The 18,409-nt window shown below is 40.9% G+C and overlaps 1 protein-coding gene across 12 annotated transcripts in view; it reads left to right on the top strand.

Moving 5' to 3' along the window:
• Positions 1-18,409, top strand: part of ALS2CL (ALS2 C-terminal like) — a 544,978-nt gene that overhangs the window by 373,411 nt on the left and 153,158 nt on the right. For all 12 annotated transcript variants that reach the window (XM_069210973.1, XM_069210972.1, XM_069210966.1 and 9 more), the window contains 2 exons: positions 1,454-1,619; positions 18,145-18,273. In XM_069210973.1, the coding sequence (XP_069067074.1) occupies positions 1,454-1,619; positions 18,145-18,273 (295 nt within the window). The remainder of the gene's footprint in view (positions 1-1,453; positions 1,620-18,144; positions 18,274-18,409) is intronic.

Consider the following 18,409-nt stretch of genomic DNA (forward strand, 5'->3'; position numbering starts at 1 on the left):
CAAACAAGTCTGCTAAGCCAGCTCTTTCTATATTTCACCACCAGGCAAACTCCACTGCAGTCAGGGGAGCCGCCACAGCAGTAGCAGCTCCCTTTATAGTAGAGAGATCTCCTCCAAGCATATCTCTGTACATGGAGGGCATTGTTCTGCCAGGGGAGCAGAGGACCTCCCTTAACTGACCTTTTGGAAAGGAGGACACCCATCAAGGGCTAAATAAGCCCCTTATACTTTTATATGTCACCCAGGCTCACTAAATGTATATGAAGTAATCATAATTTGTTTCCCGTTAGAGGTCATGCTTTTAACACCAACAGCTAAAGTAATATGAGCTATAAGCATGCACAGTACATTCCTGTGCTCAATGTCTCTTTGACATAGGTTTTCTGAATTATTTGGCCTAAAGCTATATATACCAGTCTGTATGAATGGTTATATCTCGGTTTATTTTTCATTACGTAGCTCAGCCCAGTAGAGCAGTTGCCCTTTGGCTGTGTTCGGAAAGCATCTCCTAGAAAATTCTGAAGGTGTTCAGAAGTTATAGTGTAATGGAGAGTTCCACAAGTAAATGGCACAGGAATGAAGATTTAAAAAAGGGCAAAAAAATGTCTAATCAAAAAATACCATAATTCATACCGTAGCTGGAGCTATCAAATGCAAACGACACAGTAAAAAAAACATTGTCAAGGCGAGAAGAGGACCTAGATGGACAAACATTCATTGTGAAAGGAAATATGGAGCCTGTCATCTTTTCATATGATTTAAGGGTGTATTGGACTCATTTCGCATACCTGTTTTCGACTGTAAACTGACATTTACAGCTGAACATGGCTCCACACACCCGTCAGGAATTCACATATGGATTCCTGATGGATATAAATGGTTTTACTAATGTGGAATTCTTGTTGGGGAGTAGGACAGAGTTTCACCAGGGGAAAAATGCTTTCTACCTCGGAGAAAAAAAAGTTGCGTTTGCATATTGGAGTACTTTTCTCCAGTGCACATTTGTTCACTATGTAGAATTCTGCAATGAAAAAGGACCATTAGGTAGCAACGGACAGGTAATACCATTTCCAGTACCTTTATCGTTTTAGTGAAAATTATAGGGCTACCAACATTCCTTTTATTAAAGTATTCTTGAGTACTGCCCACGGAAACAAATATATTTACATATATGTTTGCATACTGAGGAACTGCTCTGTTTAGCAGAGAGGAACTGCATCACATAATTTACAGTATTGCTTTTTTTTAAAAAAGGACTAAATTCACAGAGCAGGGGGATTGCAGACCTTCAGTGAGTAAATTGGAGATATGCATATCTGAAAAGTTAAGAGCAGCCTGGAAACGGTAATAATATGAAGGTGGGAATTATGTTGATGCACGTTTAATATATGTTCTCAAACCCACCGATCTCATGATAAATATCAACTAATTTTTTGGGATTTCACATTCGTAGTGCTCATTGGAAAACTCATAAGAAGACACTGAAGCCGTTCCTTGCTGACTGCAGGGGAGAGCCCACCATACCTATTATCCTGCATCGAGTCCTCCATGAACCCTTCAGAAACCACATTGATGAATATTCCCTTCTCCTCACTAAGACCAGTGAAACGATTGGAAAGGTATGTAGTGCCGCAGCATGCATGGGTTCTGGAGTGTACTGATTATTTAATCAAAGGCCCTCGCAAAATAAGTGTGCTGCGTAAAGACATATGCCAGATCTTATGGCCTTAGATACAAATACACAAATAGACAATCTAGAAATGAGGGGAAGCCCTGTGCAGGAGAAGCACAAAGAAAGACTCAGAAACACACCCTCCAAAATACACTACCCATGACCATACACACACAGCTTTCACCGAATATGGACAGCGGTCCACAAACATGAAAAGAACTAGTATGAATCGAAGCCAGGCAGCAGACAAAGAACTAAAAATAGAAAAAACATGATGCAGACGAACAAACACAGAAAAAGATCGGAATACAATTGAAAAAAAGTGTACAAACACAACCACACCTCCGTTTCTTCACCAAACAAAACAAGCAGCTAACTTACAAATACTCTCTCTCGCGTGGCCTGCACACCTGCCAAAATTGTCATTCGAATTGCATGCTAGCTGAGAGATGCCACTAACACATGGCACAGCTCTGAAGGACATGTTACTATTCAAGCAGTATAACACACTTATTGCATTACTAATTAGAGTGCAATAATGGGACACTACCATAACCTTTCAAGGCACCCTGTCTTGAATCACCATGATGCTACAGCACACACCTGACAGAGTCCCACCACGTTACCCATGCAGATACATTTACAAGTTAAGAAAAAAATGGGCAGGACAACATAATTAACTGCATGCCAATCGTACCCCAATGAAGACATTCTACATATAATCCTTCAAGCCATCACAAGGATACAACCACAAAATTTACAGATTACTGCAATCTCATACCTACTAATAATCACACCAACATCTGACCTGCCAGGCCACACCAATGGAAGTGTCCTTTAAAACTTCAGAAGGACCCAGAACATACTGCAACATCAAGGAACATGCCAGTCAGCACAGACCAAGAACTGTTCCATGTTTCATTATTCTCGCCGGGCTAGCCAAAGAGCCTTATTTTGCAGAGAGGCAATGTGTTAAGTGCATTCCTAAAACGACAATGAGACTGAGTGATCAACAAAATAAGGCAGTGAAAAGAATGCAGAGATGTGAATAGAAGCAGCTTAGGGAGATTAGCGTGCAAAGTCTTATCATCTTCAGGTGGCAAACTTTGATTATGACAGTTTGGGCAATAGATGTCTTTACTCAGCTGCAGAGTGCCATGCCACCCCCTGAATCTGTGCTAGTGGCCATTTCTGGGGATTTTATTTTTGTCATGTGCATGCTGTTGATTATGTTTCTGCTTTTTGTGTGTAGTGCATATCAGCTTCAATCATCACTCATCAACACATGCCACTGTACTTGTTCCTGTAAGTCAGCCCTTAGGTTAAAATGCCTATTCATCTCAGCTATGTGGTTGCTGCAGTGGATGAGCATAGTGAGGTACCTGTGGTTCCCATAGTTTATCATAGGTTTGGATGTTGACATACAACTGGTAGGAAAAACCATGAGATTCTCTACAGTTCTACTTACTCCTTGTTTTCCATTGTGAGCTTTTTAGGGTGCCTAGCCAGTCAGTACTTCAGTTTTTTATCCTGTGTCATAACACAGAAGTCACCCAACATCCCCCCCCGGCATGGACAAGATCCTCCGGGAAAATGGTCTCCCACCTAGACTACACATTGGTGTCCCCTGCTCTGTATACGTTAGTAAACGCCTTCAGCATTATGGACCGTGCAGAAAGCGATCACAAGCCGCAGGTATTTGGGATTTGCTCATCACCACATATACCAGAGGAAGCAGTAGCTTTAAACTAGGCAATGGGCACCAAAAACGTAAAATGACTCAAATGGTCCTCTGACACTATTGAAAGCCAAGCAGAAAAGGCTCTACGAAAGCTAGAATCAATGCCGCAAGCGGGGCAAAATTGACAATGGTCTTTGCCTCCGATCTTATAAACAAAGTCTCTTTAGGCAACACCAGAAAGGGAGCACAATTGAAACATCGCCAATGTTTACATTTACCGCAGCCAGTGCGCAGAAGGAAAGCAGCCATAGGTAAACTGTAGTAATCACACAGGAGAAATGAACTTGAGCTGTTTATTCTCATTAACTCCTCACACTCACTGAGGCTCTTCAGTTCAACATTCTACTGTGAGCTCCCGGATGTTCCAAAGCCCAACATTCTAAGGTGAGTGGAACGTACTATTCTACAAGTGAACTTGAACATGTACATTTGAATAATATCACAATACTATTCTTACACTAATATATATATATACATATTTTCACACAAAATAGATGTAACACATTACTCTTGTGTATACAATTTCCCACACAACATTATATCTGAAAAGATATGACCAGATTAATGTGCTTATAACATATCTTCCTTCCTCACGGAGAAAGAACATAGTCTCTCTGCCACCAGGGAGATCTTCGAACACGAGAACTCGTGCTTCTCTGAGGTGTATCCTGAGCTTGTGCATTTTTGCCCATCATCATCGGCTCTTCTCTTGGCTTGTCTTCACTCCTTTGACAAGGTACAATACGATCCATGCTCCATACTCGTCCATCCTGTAATTTTACTACATTCCGATGTACTTCTACAATCCTAACTGGATCAGAGAACTTACTTTCACGATCTTGCTTATATCTAGGTAGACGAATTTTCACCCATTGACCTACATAACATGATCTATTTTTGGCTCCATATTTCTTATTGTACCATTCTGTATACTTCTTTTGATTCAAATTGAAACGCCTTGTTGATGCATTACCTTGTTCGCAGATATGTTGACCACCTTTTAACCAATTTGGATTTAATTTGGTACCAGGCTGTCTCCCCTTCAAGGATTGAAAAAGGAGACAATCCAGTGACCAAATTCGGTGTATTGTGATACGACCACAACATTTCATTTAATGCTTCTTCCCCTTGAGCGCCTGATACTCTGGCTCTTTGGATACATTCTTTTATTACTCTATTCATCCTTTCAACTAGACCATTAGCTTTTGGATTATACAATGCTGTCCTAAAGTGATACACACCCCATTTATTTAGAAATTCCTTCATGTTGTCTGAAGTCAATTGTACCCCATTATCTGTAACTAGTGTGCTAGGGATACCTTCTCTCCTGAACGCCTCCCTCAGAAATTTAATAGCTTCAGTAGTGGTTATTTGGCTCACTATTTAGAACATGGTCCAATGAGAATGATAATCCACCAAGACAAACATGTATTGACCCTTGTTTCCTAGATGGGACATAGGACCTAAAATGTCTAGACCTAGTTTATCCCATGGTTTCTCTGGGATATTCACGGGTGAAAGTGGGGCCTTGCGTGTTGAATGGGATTTATCACTTACAACACAAGCCCAGCAATCCTGCACATTCCTCTCCACTTCTCTGTCCATTTGGGGGAACCAGTACGTGGCTCGAAGCTTGTTTTTCGTGAGGCTCCGACCTAAATGTCCTTCATGTGCAAGTTCTATCAGTTTGGGCCTGAGGCTACATGGGGGAATAATTCTTTCACCTCTCATTACTAAGTCATCCAAAATATGGAGTTCTAACCTGACGTTCCAATACCCTTTCAAAGGTTCTTCCACTTCATTTGCTTTATTGGGCCACCCATTAATTATTCTATTCTTTATTAGTTGTAATGTTTGGTCCTTTTCTGTCTCCTCTTTCCACTCTTTTTGTGTGAGACTAGCAAGATCTATCCATAGTATGAACTCTTTTTCTTCCCATTCCTTATCTTGTTCTGCATCATTGCCATTTACTTTGTCTATTCCTGTAGATCTCGACAGAAAATCAGCTATGTTGTTTTTGTCACCAGGCACATATTCCATTTTAAAATTATACCCTTCCAACCCTAATGACCATTTGGCTATCCTAGGTGTTGCACGTTCCCTGCCTTGAGTAGTGAATATATTGATCAAGGGTTTGTGGTCAGTTTTGACTGTAAATGGTAAACCCCACAAGAAGAATTTGAAATGGGTTACGGCCAAAAAGCAAGCTAACGTTTCCCTCTCAATTGCTGAGTATCGTCTTTCTGCATCATTTAATGCTCTTGAGGCAAAAGCCACAATTCTTTCTTGTCCCCCCATTTTCTGATATAACATCGCACCTAAACCTTGGCGGCTGGCATCGGTTGTTAAGTATGTTTTTAGTTTTGGATCAAATTTCCCTAAGTATGGTGACTGAGTTATAGCTTCTTTGATATTACAGAACGCTTGTTGGCATTCAGTGCTCCATTGGAATGAACTATCTTTCTTCAATAGTGTTCTTAAAGGAGCTGTAATTATGGCAAACTTTTGTACAAATTTTGCCATATACTCAGCTAGACCTAGGAAGGATCTAAGTTCTTGTTTGTTTGTGGGTGCCAAGGCTTCTTTTACAGCTTTCACCAAATCATTTTTAGGTTTGACCCCTTCTTCTGAGATTTTATGGCCTAGATACTCCACTGAGGTTACACCAAATTTACATTTTTCCTTTTTTATTGTCATTCCTGCTTTTTGTAGAGCTTGAAGAACGCTCCTTAGAGCGTTATCATGTTCCTCTTTACTGTTACCATATATTAACACATCATCTTGGAAACACAACACTTGTTCCATATCCTTCAGTATATTCTGCATTATGCGTTGAAATACTGCCGCGGCAGATGCTAATCCAAAGGGCATTCTACAATACCTATAGGCTCCAAATGGTGTGATAAATGAGGTGAGAGAGCGTGATGATGGATGAAGTTCTACTTGGTGGTATGCTGACGAGAGGTCTAAAACACTAAAAATTTTAGCTGGTCCCATGGTGCTTAACATTTCATTAATTTTAGGTAAGGGGAACCTCTCAACCCAAATATTAGCATTTAAGTCTCTCAAATGGACACACACTCGAATTCCTTGGCTTCCAGCTTTCTTAGTAATCACGACCGGAGCGACCCATAATGCACTATCAATAGGTTCAATAACTCCTAATTTTTCTAGACGGCCTAGTTCATGTTTAAGTGGTTCTTGTAACATGAGTGGTACTGGTCTGACCCTGTGTGCTACTGGAATTGCCCCCTCCTTAACCTTGATTTTGTGCTGATAGTCTACTAGAAGACCCAGTTTATTATCAAATACGCTTGGAAACTCCCTACACATTGTATAATCGTTTGCTGTGATCCCCGTCAACAGGACAGGTTCTTCTCTGTTTGGATCCAGACGTATTCCCAAATCACGCTGATGCTCCCATCCCAAAAGATTAGAGCCATTACTGGAGAAGTACACCTTTCCTGTAGTTGATCTGCCCTTGAAAGTAATATGCATAGACATCATCCCTTTTAGGGGTATAGGATCACTATTGTAGCCACCTGGATATATATCTGCAGGTTGTAGCTCATACCCTTTGTTTTTGAATTTACTTTCAAAAATATCAAAGTTTATAATCGTAAATGGAGAACACGAATCAGCAAAAACCCTTATGCGCTCCCCATTTAGGTCTATTTCACATGACGGATAGGTCATTTTTGAATTAGAGCTATTATCGCTTCCCTTCACTTGCAAAACAAATTTGTTGTGATCATCTTGAGTATTTTCCACCCTATGTACAATTTTCCTACTGCTATTTTCATCTCTCTCTCTCCTACACGCTCTCGCATAATGCCCTTTGCTTCCACATTTCCTGCAAATACAATTCCTGGCTGGACAATCTAAGCTGTTAGCCAAATGTTTAGCATTACCACACCTATAACACCTGTTTCTGACGTTCACATTTATGCTCTTTTTGTTAGTAATTTCATGAATTGTGAATTCATCACTGCTCCTTCCATCCATTCCTTCTTGATCCATTACTGTTTTAACTTCTTTTACTTCTTCCATTATGGTGAAATTCTTGAAAGCTCTTATACATGCTGCAGTTTGTTCTATGCTTTTAGCCACTTCTATTGCCTCTTTTAAGGAGGGACATAGGACTAACAGTTTTTCCTGGACTTTTCTATTGTAAGTACATCTTACTAATTGATCTCTGATAAGTGAGTCTTCAAGATTACCAAAATCGCAAGTCGCGGCCAGACCCCTCAGGCTAGCTATATAACTTGAAACTTTCTCGTCCCTTCCCTGGACCCTACTGAAAAGCTTATGTCTTTCTAACACAATATTTTTTTGTTACGCCAAAATGTGCTTCCAGTTTCTTGATAGTCTCTTCATACACATCCAAATCCTCAACTTCATCCTCCTCCTCCTCTGTTAAATTATCATATACTTTCCGTCCCTGTACTCCTAAATTGTGCAGTAAAATATGTTGTTTCCTTAATGAGGAAAACCGCTCTCCACCAATTGCTATGAGGTAAGATTCAAATAATCGTCTCCAGTCCTTCCATAATAAACTGGGTTCACCTGTATCATTTAAGAAAGGAGGTGGTTGGGACATACTAGCTGCTGCCATGGTTTGTTGCTGTCAATCACCCTATTCTTAACTGGTGCCCTTGTTATGCTTATTATTATATAATACTTACTAGATTAAATTCCTACAGTTTTTTTTTGCCCCACAAATATTAATTTTTATACATAGTTTTACAAATTTGCAACCAAACAGTTCACTTAGGGCCATATGTACGAAAGCTTTTTCCCATAGACACAGAATGGGTAAAATCCTTTCGTACATCTGGCCCTTAATCCCTTCACGAGTACCAATGAGTAGACATGGGTTAACCTTGTTAATTACTGTTCAGGACAAGAAAGAGTTCTTCTGCAACTTTTGGAAACGTCTCCAGTTCGTGGTAAAAAAAAAAAAAAAATATGTGATGACAGAGCAGATTTAGTTCTCTTCCACTGATACTCGATATAAAATCTAACTCGGATTTTGTCAACAAAACACTACCGGCTATTTTCCAGGTCACGGCTCGGTCACAGGATCAAAGAATCCAATTTGGCTCTCCGGCGTTGCCGCCACGCTGCTTCTGCGCTGCTTTCACGCCCAACTCCTCCTGTCAAACTCACTCCACCTGAACACCGATAACCTGCCGTTTAACTGCAAATGTTGAACAGCTGCTGGGAACGTGTCAAAACGGAAGTTCCTTGCTCAGCTGTTTCTGTCAGACTCGGCTTCGCGCTGACTTCCTCTTTCAGTTCTCTCTGTCAGACTCGGCTTCGCTGAATGCCGACCTCTGAAATTTAGTCACAAGTGCTTAAGCGCTTCACACCACTTCAACGCGATGCCCCCGACGTTCTGCCTCAGCCAAAGCTTGTATTGTGAACTGTTAACGGCGAAATTAATCCCTTTCACGCCAGCTCTTGCCAGCCTCGCAACAACAACACGTCTCATCCACTATAATTAGCCAACACTATGGCAGTCTATAATAAATCCTGTAACATCCGCTGCAATATTCTCAGCATACCTTGTGAAAATCTTGTATTCTCTCAACAATTATCTGGTAGAGGGGTGAGGAGTTGCACTGCCCCTGCGCAGTTCTTCCACGCTGGATTTCAATAGTATCCCATCCTCGTCGCCAATTTGTGTAGATGTAGTAATCACACAGGAGAAATGAACTTGAGCTGTTTATTCTCATTAACTCCTCACACTCACTGAGGCTCTTCAGTTCAACATTCTACTGTGAGCTCCCGGATGTTCCAAAGCCCAACATTCTAAGGTGAGTGGAACATACTATTCTACTAGTGAACTTGAATATGTACATTTGAATAATATCACAATACTATTCTTACACTAATATATATATACATATTTACACACAAAATAGATGTAACACATTACTCTTGTGTATACAATTTTCCACACAACATTATATCTGAAAAGATATGCCCAGATTAATGTGCTTATAACATAAACTAATAAGGCAACTGCGTAAATCCCCAGACAATGGATCAATACTGGCCGCATTGCAAGAGCAAAGGAAACTGTTTAAAAGGGAGCTATGGACCCTCACAAAACACCAGCAGGAGACCCTTTGGGCTAAACTACATTTTGCGTCCAAAACATATGATTCCAAAAGGTTTTGGAAAATCATTATTAGAATGGACAAGGGTTCAAAAGCAGCTAATAATGCAAACATAACAGGGGAAGCATGGGTATCCCACTTAAAGTCCCACCTAAAAGAATTGACCATCGAAGAAGGCCCACAAATTTAGGGGCACATTAATAATCGGGATCCCAATGTTCTTGAAGTTTTGAAATTTACAGCATCAGAACTATCAAAAATCATTGGGAAGTCATGAACTGACCGAGTCCCCGGCCCTAACGGTTTACCTCAAGCATTATTTAAACAGGAAACGGAAAGATGGGCCAAGTTCCTGGCTGCAATGTTCAATTATGTGCTTACAAGAGGCACTGTCCCGGCAAACTGGAGAGGCTCTATAATCCACCCCATATTAAGGGTGGGAACACGGCCTCCCCAAGCAATTACAGACTAATCGTTCTCTTAGACGTTGACCTCAAGTATTTCTCATCCTGTGTGCTAAAACACCTATAAGCCTGGATCACAGATAAAAACATTTTACCCCTAAATCAAACTGGCTTCACCAAACACCAAGGAACATTGACAAACCTTATGGCACTGGGACTGATCACCAACAGAGCAAAGGCAACTGGGACTCCTACCTATTTGTGCTTTGTTGATTTTAAAGCTACTTTTGATTGTGTTCCCCGTGGCAAATTGTGGGCCAAACTACAACTCTGGGGGTTACCGCACACTATTTTAAATGCCATCACACTGATCAACTCCGATATCTGGGTGAAGGTTAAACTGGGGGAGGCTCTCACCTGTCTAGGGCAGTTAAAACAACAGTCGAGGTTAAACAAGGTTGTGTATTGGCCTCAACACTCTTTAACCGGTACATAGCAGATCTCCAGGCCAAGTTAACGGATCAGTCATTTCATTCTCCCTCCCTGGGTGGTCAACAACTATCTAATATGTTATATGTAGATGATCTATTACTAATTAGTAACACCAGCATAGGCATGCAAAACTGCTAAACAAATTAGAAGAATATACAGTAGCAAACAAATTAGAAATCAACCATAATAAATCTAAAATGATTACTTTAAAACGCAGACCCACTAGCCAACGTATATGGTACTTGAATGGGAAGACCCTAGAGGAAATAAATTCATACAGATACCTAGGAGTCATGGTCGATGCCAGATGTAACTATGTGCTACAAAAGGAAGCAATAAAAAATAAGACGCAGGCACTTACCCACGCTTTTTGCAAGCTATCAAACTCAATCTGTGGTCATGCTCTGAACCCATTAACAGCCATAATGAGAGCAAAATTGCTTCCAGTCCTCACCTATGGGAATGAAATAATGAGGGGGGATGGAAGTAGATTTCATGGATAAGCTACTGATAAAGACATACAAGTGTGTTTTTCGGCTACCTGGATGTGCCTCTCCAGCTCAGGTCTGATTGGAATTTATGCTGGTCAAGCAGTCGCTAGCCCATCCGGCGGCATACACCAAATGCTGTTACAAACTGAGTCGTGCCCCAAAAGGGTCTTTAGCTAATCTAGTCTGGCAGGAAATTATCTCAGAAGGAGGGAATTGCAATTACTAAAGGTATCTAGAAAATAGTAAAAGTCTTTTGAATTTAAGCGAGGTATGGGACCAGTCGCTCCCCATCCCAGCTTTTAACAAAGATGTGAATAAATCAAGTAAATTACAGAGCTGGCTAGAAGATAGGCTAAAAGGGTGCATAGTTAGTTGATCCTTAACTCTTTTAAAATGTTCAAAGAATCACCACTTATGGCTGGCCCCTACTCACGGAAAATCAAGCAACGATTTCCAAGACTCAGGCTGGGTGAAATTACGCTAGACCTCATGCCAAAATGGAAGAAAGAGCAGCGAATAGGCTCCCAGGAGTGCCGTCTATGTCACCTGGCAGAAGAAAACTTGGTGCACGTGGTCTGCATCTGCCCAGCTTTGGCTGCTGAAAGAAGACTTTTACTGAAAAAAGAATGAAATGGTCTAAGGATCAGATCCTGTAGAGAAGCATTAATTGAAGCTTTTAACCCACAAAATACTAAATTGAATATTAAGCTGGTCCAATTTTTGGCAATGTTTTCATTCAAAACCTCTGTCTCCTGAAACAACCCAGTTACATGGAAGGTGAAAATGGCAACAAAATCCTTTAACTCAGTATGAACACCTTAAAGAATGGAAGATTCCTAGGCAGCATTGCAGAGTGCTCAGCCAGCGCTGTAACAAAGGCTGGTACCAAACAATCGGATCTAAGTAGGGGCAAACCAAACCTGTAGAATGTATCTTGCCATTTTCTTCTTACGGCTTTTACTGTACTACAAATGTTTTACTGCACCAATATTGTATCACAGAGTACTCAGCCAGCGCTGATACAAAGTCTTGGACTAACATTCGGATTCGAGTAGGGGTAAACCAAAACTGTAGAATGTATCATATCATTTCTATTTCAAGACTTTTACTGTACTAAAAATCCCTTATTGCACTAATATTGTTAAAGTTTATGTGGAAGGAACTTATTTTTATGGTTTTAATTAACTTATAAAATACATTTTCATCATTTCATCTGTGTCATAACACTGCCCTCCTGCGTGTAGCCATTATTCCAGGATGGTGGTGTTGAGACAACTAGCTGATAGCTTCCTCTATCAAGTACATTAAATGTGTATGCTATGTTGTGGCACTTGCAATAAGGTGTTCAGGATATCCACCACATTTGTAACAGAGTAACCTTGCCACTAAACTGCAAATCAGGCCCAAGACCTTAGAGTGTAGCATTCAGATTCTTGTGATAGTGTCCATTGATCAGTCCTAATTATTACACCACCAGTAAAAACAGCAAGAGTAGAAGGGGCTTGACTCTGCTCCCACCATTCATAAATAATTCTTAGATACACCTTATTAATAAAAAAGAAGCACTAAAAATACTCACTGCATTTTGAAAATGGACTGCTGAACACTTGTTTTCAGTAGGGCACTGAACTTTGCTATATTTAAGGAGAGGGGAGATATTTTTCCTTTTGTGCTGCACCATGGGATAAGAGGCTCAATTGTGGAGTTTTGTGAAGATTTTTTGTAACTTCCATTGAAATAGACTCCCTTGACCTGCAAGGACAGGATGTCAGGTAGCTGGTCTCTCATATTTATGTAATGAGGTCTTTATTGTACAGAAGATCATTACGTTCAGATTTGTGTGCATTCATGATAGCTTATCTAGTGGTGTGTGTGCATGCATGCTTGTACATATGTGTCTCCCTATTTTCCTGGTGGCCTGTAAGCATGTATTAGACTAGGGTTGTCTAGGAGCGCCTGATGTGTGTCAGATTTTCAACATAATTAGTAAGGGGCTTGTTAGACCTGGCATCCCTAGGGTGGTCTTACCCCAGACTCTTGCCTTTTACCTCTTGTTTTGTTGCTGTATCTTGTGATTGGCCTTAGGACTCTCAGCACTTTACCACCACTAACCAGTGCTAAAGTGCATGTGCTTCTCCCCTAAAAATAGTAATATTGATGTATCTACAATTGGCATATTTTATTTACTTGTAATTCCCTTGTAAAGTGATATACCATATACCCAGGGCCTGTAAATTAAATTCTACTAGTGGGTCTGTAGCACTGATTGTGCTCCCACTCAAGTAGCCCTGTGGACATGCCTCAGGTCTACCACTGCAGAGCGTGTGTGTGTAGTTTCTCTGCAACTTCGATTTGGCACTTAAAACCTCTTGAAATGCCTTAAGCTCCCCTTTCCTTACATATAAGTCACCACAAAGGTAGCCCATAGCACAAGGCTCCATGTAAGTAGAAGCCAAGACATGTACTCTTAGGTTTTACATGTCCTGGTAATGAAAAACTTGCAGAGTTTTTTTCATTAGTGTGAGGCCTGCTCCTCTCATTAGCTAGCATTGGGAATCCCTTAATATGCTATTAAGCTATAATTCCTGATCAGAAAGGAGTAGCTGATTCATGTTTCATATCACTGGAATGGTAATGATAAATCCTCTCTGCTAGTAAAGGTAGATTAATTACTAGTTTACATATGCCACTTTTAAAAAGTGGTCATTTCTCTGCTCTTCCTGCTTTGTGTGCCTGACAGCCTGTCTCCAATACATGTCTGGTCTGGGCTGGATGACAGCTACTTCTGTGCATTCCCTCCAGACACCCACAACACAGGACACTCAACTGCGTTTCCATTAATCTACATACTGATGGGTCGTCCTGGGGAGGGACAATGGGAGGGACCTACACTTACACTTCAAAGGGTAGTGGCCTGAGCCCCACACAAAGGGCTGAGTACCCCCCAAACCATAGTCAGGAGCCAGAGCTGGAAAGAAAAGGGGACCTGTGCTCTCCAGAGAGAACCTTTGATGTCATTCCCCACATCAACTTTTGGGTATAAGTACTGGGGCTGGGACCCCCTGAAATCAGATCACTACTGGGTTTGGGAAGAACTCTGCTGGAATAAAGACAGATGTGCTGTAAGGACTGTCACTCTGCCTGGACTGACTGTTCCAACGAACTGCTTCTCTGCACTGCTGAGCTGCCCTGCTGCCTGCTGATCTCTGCCCTGCTGAGGACAAGGACTGGAACCATCTTGCTGACCAGAGTATATTCAAGGCCTTGCTGGCTTGTCCCCTGTTTTTCTGCAATCTCAAGGACACCAAAGACTGCTTGCAACTCTCCTGGTGCTGCTAGACTCTGCCATCTGTGAGGTCTAGCCTTGCCTGAGATGCCCCTCTCCAGTCCTGGGCCTCAGAAGTGAGTTCTGTAGCTAAATTCTGCAAAAATTGATGCAGTGCCTTGAGTGCAGGATAAAGTCTGCCACATCGCTCCCTCAACTCCGACGCAGAGGCTGTTCGACCACAGACAGTGGATTCACTGCCAGCGCAGCTCATCATTGCTGCTCTGAGCGGCTCGATGATGATGCATCCCATTCACTTCAACGGAGTTCAACGTCGACACAGGAACCGACTGCAAGGATCAAAACCGACGCATCGTGCCCTCGATGTCAATGCTTTGCTCCATCAAAGGTATTGTTTCATCAGACCCTACGTGGGTTCTATAGCCGGCCTACCCTTCATCGCGGTCAGCCTGAACCTTGGATTTGCCCTAATCCCTCACAACTTCAAGTAACCTTTTGAGTGCTAGTTACTTCTAAGAACTATTTCAAATGTAATCTTTAAAAATGTATATCTCGACTTTCTACTGATTGGATTTTTGTTGTATTGGTCTTGTTTTACTCAGATAAATATTCTCTATTCCTCTAAACTAGTGTGGATTATTTTGTGGTGTTTTCATTGAGTTACTGTATTTTATGTGTGTTGCACAAATACTTTACACATTGCCTCTTACGTTAAGCCTTACTGCTGTGTGCCAAGCTACCAGAGGGTGAGCACAGGTTAATTTAGGGAGTGTAACGTACTTACCCTGACTGGGATTGTGGTCCCTACTTGAATAGGGCGCATACCTCTGCCAACAAAAGACCCCATTTCTAACAGGCCACATTACAGGTTCTGTCATAATACCAATAAGGTCCAAAACATGAATTTCTCCCCAAATTGGTATTGTGAACTCCACTGGAAATATTGAATGCACTATTTCTGCATTTAGTATTGCCAGGGTTGGATCCAGAGACCGTTCCACTAGGTCAAACCCTATGTAGTAACACATATTTCTGCATATTATTCCCCATTCTATATGACACCTTCAGTAGATACCTTGCAATTCCTCAGTGACTGTCTAGCGCAGATTTGCTGTCCCTCCAAGTAACAATAATATTGGGAGCTGTATAGCCATAGTTATATACTGGAAAGTGTTGTAGGACAGAAGATCAACCTCAACAACATTGTGATACATAAACATAGTCCAAAATATGTTATTATTCAAAATTAAAAAAATGTATGCATGGAATGTAAAGTACAAGAAGATTAACTACAAAAATATTGTGGACCAAAATATCGACATTTCACAGAGTTACAGCATAGTTAGGTAAAATGTCAGCTGAAATCAATGTAAACTAAAAGAAACATTGACATTCACCAGTTTTACTAAATTGAAGTAACTTTAACTTGTACACCCCCCATGCACAGTGATGCCATCAAAGATATCATAGATATCATGAGTGATGTAATATGTGAGGTCATACGCACTGCATGGTGAGGGCTCAAGTAATAGTTATTTCAGTAAAACTATAACATGTGGATTTCAGAGTTCACAATCTGTACTTTTGTAGTAATGTACACTTTTATAGGAACCCTCACCTTTGTAGTAAGAAGCTACATCCATTATTTTCTGTGGGAGGGTGTTGTAGTGCCAGTGGTTGGCCATAATTAGTGATGGACTTTCGTCATAAATGTAAGTTTACTTCAAAAGTGTAAGTTACTACAAAAGTGGAGTTTTTGAAACTGAAATGTAGAAAACTTACTCAAAAGTGTAAGTTACCTTTGTGATCAGGCACTGTAGGCTAAAATGTGCAAACTGTTCATCGAAACAACTCCACATTTTCAGGATATGCTGAGAATGGCTTTTTGCTTTATAGAAATTTCTTTCCACGTGACAAAATAAATAAAAAGTGCAAATATAGGTATTGACATATATGTAGTGCACATGTGTAATGGCGCTCCCGCACTCACAAAGTCCGGGAAATGGCCCTGAACTATGTGGGGGCACCTTTGCTAGTGCAAGGGTCCCCTCACACTTAGTAACTTTGCATGTAACCTTCAGCAAGTGAAGGTTAGATATATAGGTGGCTTATGAATTACTTAAGTGCAGTGCAAATGGCTGTGAAATAGTGTGTGCACTATTTCACGCTGGCTGCAGTGGCAGTCATGTGTAAGGGTTTGTCTGAGCTCCCTATGGGTGGCAAAAGAAATGCTGCAGCCCATATGGATCTCCTTGAACCCCAATGCCCTGGGTACCTAGGTACCATATACTAGGGACTTATAAGGGGGGGGGGTCCAGTATGCCAATTGAAATTGGTAAATGAAGTCACTAGCCTACAGTGACAAATTTAAAAGCAGAGAGAGCATAAGCACTGAGGTTCTGATTATCAGAGCCTCAGTGACACAACTAAGCACTACACAGACACACATATTAGGCCATAAACTATGAGCACTGGGGTCCTGACCAGCTGGATCCCATTGAGACAGGCAAAAACATACTGACATACAGGTAAAAATGGGGGTAACATGCCAAGGAAGATGGTACTTTTCTACATTGTCTGTATTGCATTTTAAGTGATAAGTGTGCATCCACTGAATGGTAGTAAGTAGGCAATTTTCTAAAGTCTGCTTAGAGTGCAGTGAAGGTTTATCCAATGATAAGATCAGCTGGGTGCCATCTGCATACAAAACGGTGTCTATTCCAAAATATGTTATCAGGGCAAGTAGCGGTGCCATATAAATGTTAACTAACACTTGGCTCAGAGAGATGCCCTGTGGGACACCAGAGTTAACTGTGGATTCTCCCAAAGAGTGCAGGCCCAACTTGACCATCTGTCTCCGATTGAAGATGAATGATTGAACCCAGGCAATAGAGGGTCCAACAATTCCACAGGTTCTGACATGTTGGAATAGGATATTGTGAAAGATGGTATCAAATGCTGCTGATAAATCCAATAAAATCAGCACAGCATTACTTCCTGCATCCAATATCAATTTTAATGTGTGAAAGTTCCACTAACGGAGCGCTTAGGATGGAAAGCAGATTGCCACGTATGGAGAACATTGGCTTTATCTATATATTCTGTGAGTTGAGTGGTCACCCAGTTTTCTATCATTTTACTCAGGGCCAGAAGCAAATAGACAGGGCATAGATTGGACAATGTTGTAGGATTCACAAGGGTCCTCTGCCAGTTTCCATTCCGCAGGCACCTCTGCTTTAACCAGAGAATCATTCAACATCTGATTGACCACTGGATTTTCTATGTCCACGATTTTGTGAAAGGTGTGGGGAGGGCATGGGTCATTAGGTGAGCCAGGTTTACAAGATAAAATGGCCTGACAGGACTGAGTCAGAGAGATTGTATGAAAAGTTGCCAGAGTACTGGAACCTAATTGCAGTGGAATATCCTTCTCTACCTCAATTCTTAGGGAGTCTGGTATTAGGAAGCCCCTTTGTATGGCCTGTATCTTTTCAATGAAGTAGGATGCAATCTGGTTACATAGTCCTTGGGAAGGAGGAATTTGTGTTTCTATACCTTGGGTTTCAGATAGGAGTTTGAGATCTGGAAGATAAGCCTTTGATCATGATGCACTTCCTCAATTAAGGTAGTGAAATAAAACTTTTCAGTCGTCTTAATGTGCATGTGATATTGTTTTAAATATATGGAGGGGAGTAAGAATATGCTTTAAAAAATATGACATGCATAGATTTCCAGAGCAGGCTCATTTTGTAAATCCTCAAAAACTAATGAATATATGCAAACAGGTTTCTAAACTATATATTTTCTATTTTATGTAAATTAGGTCAACAATAACTAGCAAGGATGAAATAGTTTGAAGTGGGGGTCTGTGCTTCTCTAAATAGGTAGCACGGCATGTGGAATATTTTTTAACATTGACTCATTCATTTTCAGAGCATGGAGAAAATGCAAATGACGGAAGCTCTCAACCAGTTTGTGAAACTGCAGAGTTATATAAGTCAGGCCTTGGATGAGGCCTCCCAAACCAAAATTCTATGGACTTCCTTGGGAAACAAATTTGTGGTGAGTCTAAACATAATGCAAATAATTTGTTAATTAAGGCTTGTTTACTTTCTTTTCAAAACAAACTTTATTGTGCTTTGTTGGATCAATAGTTATACATACATGTCAAAATGAGATGGTCACATATCCTTTCAAT

Source organism: Pleurodeles waltl, chromosome 10, assembly GCF_031143425.1.
Source record: "Pleurodeles waltl isolate 20211129_DDA chromosome 10, aPleWal1.hap1.20221129, whole genome shotgun sequence".
NCBI lineage: Eukaryota > Metazoa > Chordata > Amphibia > Caudata > Salamandridae > Pleurodeles > Pleurodeles waltl.